At 66.1% G+C, this 7,281-nt stretch overlaps 1 protein-coding gene across 5 annotated transcripts in view; it reads right to left on the minus strand.

Moving 5' to 3' along the window:
• The window catches only part of LOC106489388 (uncharacterized), a 7,131-nt gene extending 553 nt beyond the window's left edge, over positions 1-6,578 (minus strand). The window contains exons 1-8 of one of the 5 annotated variants that reach the window (XM_067302677.1): positions 6,467-6,578; positions 2,978-4,152; positions 2,623-2,741; positions 2,138-2,374; positions 1,754-1,823; positions 1,419-1,572; positions 640-868; positions 1-98 (exon numbers count right to left, since the gene is read on the minus strand). The exon at positions 1-98 is cut by the window's left edge and continues 553 nt beyond it. In XM_067302677.1, the coding sequence (XP_067158778.1) occupies positions 5-98; positions 640-868; positions 1,419-1,572; positions 1,754-1,823; positions 2,138-2,374; positions 2,623-2,741; positions 2,978-3,010 (936 nt within the window). In that variant the 5' untranslated portion in view covers positions 3,011-4,152; positions 6,467-6,578 and the 3' untranslated portion in view covers positions 1-4. Of the gene's footprint in view, positions 99-639; positions 1,573-1,753; positions 1,824-2,137; positions 2,378-2,622; positions 2,746-2,936; positions 4,153-6,466 lie in introns of all 5 variants that reach the window. The other 4 variants (XM_067302676.1, XR_010885303.1, XR_010885304.1 and 1 more) reach the window with 4 other exon arrangements.
• Positions 6,579-7,281: the final 703 nt, after the last annotated feature.

Consider the following 7,281-nt stretch of genomic DNA (forward strand, 5'->3'; position numbering starts at 1 on the left):
TCCGCTAGGAGCTCGTGTCCTCGTGCTGAAGCACAGCTGGGCGCAGGGCTGGGCCGTCTCGCGCCCTTGCTGCCAACGCTTCCGCAGTGCAGGACGCGCTACAAAGAAAATACAACACCGCTGCGTTTCCCCAGGCCCTGAGCGCATCTCCACTGCCCACAGCCTGCGCACTATGCCACAGGCAGCACTGCTGCCCCTGGGCGCACCGCGGTGCCCAAAAAGGAAGGCAGCAGCCAGCAACTTGCTCTCGCTGAAAGCGCTGCCTGACCAGTGCTCAGCTCTGCCCGCAAAATGAGATTCGGGGACTCCAGCTCCTCCCAGCAAACCTCCCCCCCCCCCCCTCAAAGAAATGCAGGGAAGGCAAAGCAACAGCAATGGCCTGGCCTCAGCTGCAGCAAGCCTGCAAAGCAGAGAGGCGACAAGCTGAGAGGAAGAGTTGGGGAAGCCTTCCTCTCCTCACCTCGCCTGGCCTGCACACAAGCGGGGGCTCCCTGGGCTCAGAGCCCGCAGGCAGCCTGCCCTGGCCGGGGGGGGGGGCAGCCCCGGCACAGCCGGCTGCGGCAGGGCCGCTCCCCGCGCTGCCCCCACAGCAGAGCCCAAGGCAGCAGCTCTGGGCAGCCTGGCTGCGCCTTCGCTCACCGGTTTCGCTGCCCTCCAGCGCCGGCGCTGCAGGGAAAGCAGGATCCTCCCGGCTGCCCCAGCTGGTGCTGAGCAGCTCCCCGGGCCCGGCTGCGAAGGACAGGGCAGGACCGAGGGCTCCGCTCCGGGGGGGTCGCGGCAGAGAGGGCTGGAGCCAGGCGAGATGTCCGGAGCCGCCTGCCGCCCCCAACGTCACGGCGCTGCTGTCTGAGCTCCTGCTGCTGCTGGCCTGAAAGGCAGGGGAGAGGCCTCACATGGGAAATGCCTGAGACTTCTTCCTCTCCTGCCTGCAAAAATAAAGCCCTGAAACCACCAGCCCCCATTAACCCTCTGGTTTACCGGAAAAATTGGGAAGCACTGAGGGAGCCAGAGGGGTCACTCGGGCCCTGCCTCATTGGAAAAGGCAAGCGGATGCAAACGGGGTGCACCGGAAGGCACGTGTGCACCCCAAGGGCGGACGGAAAGGACTTTGGAGGCCCCAGGGCAGCAGGAAAATGCACATGCAGGACCCTGACCTGCCACAAACGGCAAACAAACTATCCTTTCCCACCCCAAAGGGCAGGCAGAGGCCCCAAACCAGCCCCAAAAGGGTCTTCCGAGGCCCTGGGCACACACTAAAAGCTACACAGACCAGCCTGGCCTGCACTAAAAGCCCGCTGAAGCCCACTGCCCGCACCAACACACACACAACCTACCCTTGGCTGCCTTGCAAGGCCCTCAAAGGTCCCGGGCACGCACCAAAACGCATGCAGAGGCCCCGGCTCCACTACGAAAGGCACCTGCATGATCCTGGGGCCCTTGTGTCCTTGCGCCGTCCCTCTCGCTGCTGTGTGACACGGCTGCAGGAGAAAGCTCTGCACAGAGCCCAGAGCGCTGTGCCGTGCAACAAGGGCCATCGGCAGCGAGCCGGGGGGTGCGGGCAAGCGGCGATGCCTGTGTGGGGAGGAGAGGCGTGGGCGAGGGGCTGCGCGGGCACAGGGCAAGCACATGCCTGCCCCCCGCCACCCAGGGCTTTCCCGAGGGGTCGGGGCTTAGTGCTCACGGCCTCAGCGCTGCTCGCTGGGAAAGGCCCGGGCCCATCATCCCCAGAATGGCTGCAAACTGGGGTACCTACCTGGGTCAGCCTCTGGCGTGGTGCTGAAGGATGAGGACGGATTTCCTTCATCGCTTTGCTCAGATGCAACCTGCGCCCCATGTGCCATCAGCTCTGATGCTCCGGGCACTGGTGGCGAACGGAGCCAGGGGACGCGCGGCAGACGGGGGCTGCCTGGTGGGCTGTGGGAGGTGGCTGCTGCGGGGACCGGCCCCTTCCCTCCTCGCTCGGCATCCGACCCCACGCTCGAAGGCAATGCAGGCCATGGAGGGGGCGTCAGCCCTGGTGCCTCCGGCAGGCTGCACCGGCGACCACCGCGCATCTCCCCACCACACACATGCCACACGGAGCTGCCACAGCCGGCTCCCTTGGAGGGTCAGTGCCCACCACGCGCTCCTTGCTCACCTCATCCCAGGGGCCTCCGACCATGGGCAAAGCCGCTGGCTCTTCTTCTTCAGGGTCTTCTGGGAGACGACGCACCCCCTCATCCCAAGAGACTTTCTTCTTGAGGGGCACCCTGCTCCCCTGCTCCCAACGGGCTCCAGCCTAGGACAGATCTGCAGCCTCGGCTCCAGCAGGTGATGCCAGGGGCAGAGGCAAGCGCTGCAACTCGCCGGCTGCTTCGCTGGCAGCACCTCGGCACTGCTGCCAGGCGAGAAGGCCACCATTAGGATCAAGAAGGTCGCTCTGACCCACATCGTCTAGGTGCTGGTCACCAAGTGCAGCACATCCCTTGTGCAGCCACCTCACTGCAGCCGTGGGGGGCTGCCAGCCCTCGGGCAGGCTGCAACGGCCAGCACCAGCCATCTCCCCACCATGCACAAGCCACACACAGCGCACGCATCCGGCTCCCTCGCAGGCTTAGTGCCCACCACCCGCTCCTCGCTCACCTCACCCCCAGCGGCTCTGGCCAGGCGCAAGCTGCAGGCTTCGCTCCTCCGGGCGCTGCCAGGGGGGACAGAGGCACACGCTGCGAGGCACCGGTGGCATCTCTGGCAGCACCTCTGGCCTTGCTGTGGGGCAGGCAGGCCACCGTTAGGCTCAGGAAGGTCGCTCTTACCCCCACAATGTAGCTGCTGGCATTTTCCACCACCTGCCTCCCTTCTAGAATGCCTTTGCCACCATCCCTCCACCCTTCTTCCTCCTCTGTCGAACCCCCTTGCTCAGCCCCCAGCTCAGCCTGCACTCTCATCCCTGCGCCCACCTCCTGCTCCATCTTTACAGCCTGCTGGCGCAGGCCCTGACCTGCCGACACTTGTCCTGGCTCTCCTGGCCCATCACCGACCACCGCGGAAGACGGCACGCTGGCCCCACCTGCAGTCAGGCTGCCCCCACCAGCGTGGGCCTCAGGTCCACGCTGAGCCGCGGGGGCAGCACTTTTGGCGTGCTTGATGGTCCGCTCGTGGGCTGTCCTTGCCGGCGGCGGTGGACTGATGGCATGTGCCACCAGACCCCATGGCACGGCCGCATCAAGCTCCTCTGCAGCTTCGTCCCCGCCTGGCTGTGCTGGCTGCTGGCTGGGGCCCGGGCTCGCGTCCTCAGCACAGCTCAGGGCTGCAGCCACGAGCCCCTGCACCGCGTCCTCCTGAGCCGTGGCAGGCGGTGTGGGGCCCTGCGGGGTTGGACCCTGCCTCTCAGCCCTCGCCACTGTGCCAACATCGCCGAGCATGGCAGAGGCAGCGCTGGACAACTCAGGTGGGAATGGCGATGCGGACTCCTCTTGGGCCACTTCACTCTCATCAGCCTGCCAACGGCGTCTCCTCCAAAGCCATCAGGCACCTCAGCGCAGGGAGAGCTGCAAGCTCGGCTCTCCGTGCTAGTGATGGCAGCCTCTTCTTGAGCACTTCTGGCTATCACCTCCAACTGCAGGGGAATGTCTGGTGCAGAAGATGTGGTTGCTCCCTGCGATGGCTCTGCAGGGGTCACTTGCAGTCTCTGAGACTGCAGGGCTCCACTTTCGGATGCTGAGGACTCACCTCACTCCCTGTCCCAGCCATGTGCCATCACATCCCGGGCTTGTACTGGGGTTCTGATGTCTCCACTAGCTGGGAGCAGCCGGCACCTTAGCTCAGGGCCTTGGGTTTTATCACCCCACTGGTGGGTTTTAGATATCTTCGTCCTCACATCCCATGTACGGAAGAGGTTACCAGCACCTGCGGATTTGCTGGATTATTGAAGAGGGCATCAACAGTTACGTGAGAGCAGCCTACATTCCCCCAAATGAGCATCACCAGTCTCTGATACAGCAGGGGTCTTGTCTTTTCAAACAGCGTCAACGTCCTCTCTGCTGAGAACACCAAACCATCGAGACTCTTGGCAAAATCCCCGGTGATGCTTCGGGCACTTGCCGGGTGGATACTTGCCATAGTCGGACGGCCAAACCACGCTTTGCATTCAGCCATCCCGGAGAACAGCAGTCCCTGGGGAGGCAAAAAGAAGACTTAGGCCTCGGAGCCGACCCAAGCCGCAGCAGCCAGGCAGTGCCCTCCCCCAGCAGCTGCACTTGCCCACGCGCCTTCCCCTTGAAAGCGCTGCTAAGGAACCCACGGCTCCCCCAGCGCCGGGGGCCGAATTCTCCCCCGCTCCCCGCCACGCCATACCCAGCGGCTCCGGGCACCCTGCTGGCCGTGCTTCGGCACCCGCCGTTTTCTAAACCTTGCCTCACCGCGCTGCCAGGAGGGCTCTCACGGCACTCGAAGCCTTGGGCTACTTTGTGAGAACATGCACGCTGCGGAACGCGCTTTAGGCCTTATTTAAACTTGGCCGTTTCAAAGGCAGCTCTGCCCGACGCCCAGCACCAACGTTTCTCTGCCCCCCCCCAGCTCCTGCCCTCACCCACAGCCTCTGGGCAGGGCCGCGCCTGAAAACCGGCTCCAACCGGCCCGGAGGCGGGAAGGGGACGCCGCAGCCTTCCATAGAAGGAAAGGGCTCCGAGCCTGCGCTCTCTTTGGCTAGAAGCTTCTCGAACCTCCCGGAACTCCATAAAAGGCCTCAGCGCCCTCACGAGGCGCCAACTGCCATGGCCAGGCGTCGTGTGGCCGTTGGGGCCGTGTGCTCTCCCCTGTAGCGCTGCAGACCTGGAGCTGCTGTTCTGACCCAGCCCAAAAGGGACCGAGACCTTCCTGGACAGGCTCGCGCGACCTCCCAGGAGTTCCTTCCCACTGAGTGCTGCCATTCCCCCCCTTCCATCTTTCTGCTACTCCCTTCCCCTGGGGTGGATAGGGCAGGCGGAAAGCCCACGTAACTCCGTGCTTGAGACACCAGCCCTGCACTAGTTTATTTTGAAAAATCTGACCTGTTATCTGACTGTGGCTCTTGTGCTAATCTGAACGGTTGTAGCTCTCCAGCCACTACTGCGTGAGCAATGGTAGGGCCATGCCTGAAGCCCTGTGCTAAGCGAGGAGACGTACCCTGGAGTCCCTGGCAGGGGCCCTGGCACCAAAAGGCACACAAACTCTCACCGCCCGCAGTGAAAGGGGCAGGGGGCCCCCGGGCCACACCGAAAGGCACGCGGAGGCCCCGTAGCCTCACCAAAAGGCACAATGAGGCACCCGGGCTCGCACAAAAAGGCACTCCGAGACCCCTGGCCCCCCACAAAAGGCACAATGAGCCCCCAGGGCTGCCCTGAAAGACGCTACGAGGGCTCTGGCCCCCACCAAAAGGCACGTGCGTGCCCCGGCCTGCACCAAAAGGCACTCAGAGGGTCCCTGAGCCCCCAAAGAAAGGCACGCGCGGGCCCCTGCACCCCCCGAGAGGCACACAGACTACCCTTGGCCTCACCAAAGTGCACTTGGAAGCCCCGAGCTCGCCCCAAAAACTGTGTAGAGGCCCCAGGCCACCCCAAAAGGCAAGCGGAGGGCACGGGCCACACCAAAAGGCAGGTGGAGGCTGCAGGCTGGCACGTAAAGGCAGCCACAGGCCACTGGCCTACACCAAACGTCATCCACAGGCCCCTGGCACGCAGAGGCCCCAGGCCTGCACCGAATGGCACGCAGACACCCCTGGACTTCACCAAAAAGTACGCAATAAATGCACTGCAAGGCCCCAGACGTGCCCCCAAAGGCACACAAACCAGCACTCTCCTCGACAAAATTCCCTCCGAGGCCCCCGCTGTCCTCCACAAAAGGGGCCTGAATGGAGGCCCCCAGCCCCCACAGAAAGGCACGCGGAGGTCCTTGGTGCACCCTGAAACGGGAGCTCACAGAGGACCCTGGCACACACGCAGAGCCCCCGAGTTGCCCATCCCGGGCTGCAGCGAAAGGAGCACCGAGGAGGGACTGGGGGCACAACGAGAAGCGCAATGCGGGAGCAGGGCTGCAACGAAAGGCGCCCCATGGCAGAGGCAGGGGCGCTCCTCAAGGCCCACCCTGCCGGCGGCTCGGCCGGGCCCAGGCCCCCCACAGCAGAGGGGCTTTGCTCTGCCATCGTGAAGGGCTGCGATGGGATCTCTGACTGCCCTGCCCTGCCCTGCCCAGGTGCCGGGCTCTGTTCCCAGCACCCGGGAGAACTTCTTGTGCAGAAGGACTTTGCCTGGTGCCCGCGGGCCCCACTCCAGGCCCACCAAGGCTTTTCCTTCCCGCGTACGCCGGGCCAAACAACCCCTCCCGGGGGCTCCTGCCCAGCTCCCCTTCCCTCAGCACCAGCCACCGCCTCCGCCGCCAGCTCCGGCGGCTGCCGGGCCCCGCCGCACCCCCCGCCCGCCTGCCCCCGGCGCTCCCTGTGCCCGCTCCTTACCCCGGCGCAGCCGCTGCCTCCTCGGGGCGCTGCTCGGCGCTGCCCGTGCGGGGCCGGCGGCTCCGGGGCTGCCCCCAGCCGCGGCGGCAGCGCCGGGCGGGCCCGGGCCGGGGTTTCCCCTGCGGCGGCGGCGGCGCCGGGGCCGGGGCCGGGGCCGGGGCCGGGGATGGGGCCGGGGCCGGGGCCGGGGCCGGGCCGGGCTCCCGCAGCGCCGCCCGGGGGCCGCAGCGCGTTGCGGCGCGGCGCTGCCGGCGGCCGGGGCTGCCCGGGGCCGCCGCCGTGTGCGGCAGCTGCGCGGCCGCAGGGCGAAGGCGCTGCCCCGCTGCGGAGCCGCCCTCGAGCCGCCGCAGCTTCCCCCTGCGAGGCGTCGAGCGGGCTGAGCCGCCGTCGGGGCGCTGGCGACCCCGAGCTCTGCCTCTGCGTGCCGGCGGCGGCAGATGGACCTGACACAAAGTTAACACTGGGCGAAAAAGCTTCCCAAGTGTTTATTTTGGGTAGGAATGGCTGTAGCCTGACGGGTGTCTGCAGGAGTGTGCAAGCTGGTGTGCCTCCAGCGTGGTCGTGTGCGTCTCCGTTGGTCCCTGTCTTTGCGCCGCGCATCCTCAGGGGCAGCCCCGATCTCAGGGGACCTGCCTGGCCCTTGCGTCCTTGCGCCGTCCCTCTCACTGCCCCGTGACACAGCTGCAGGAGAAAGCTCTGTGCAGAGCCCGGAGCGCTGTGCCGAGGAGCAAGGGCCATCGGCGGCGAGTTGAGGGGCGCGGGCGGGCGGCGATGCCTGTGTGGGGAGGAGATGCGTGGGCGAGGGGCAAGCAGCT

Source organism: Apteryx mantelli, chromosome 10 (genome assembly GCF_036417845.1).
Source record: "Apteryx mantelli isolate bAptMan1 chromosome 10, bAptMan1.hap1, whole genome shotgun sequence".
In the NCBI taxonomy this organism is placed as follows: domain Eukaryota; kingdom Metazoa; phylum Chordata; class Aves; order Apterygiformes; family Apterygidae; genus Apteryx; species Apteryx mantelli.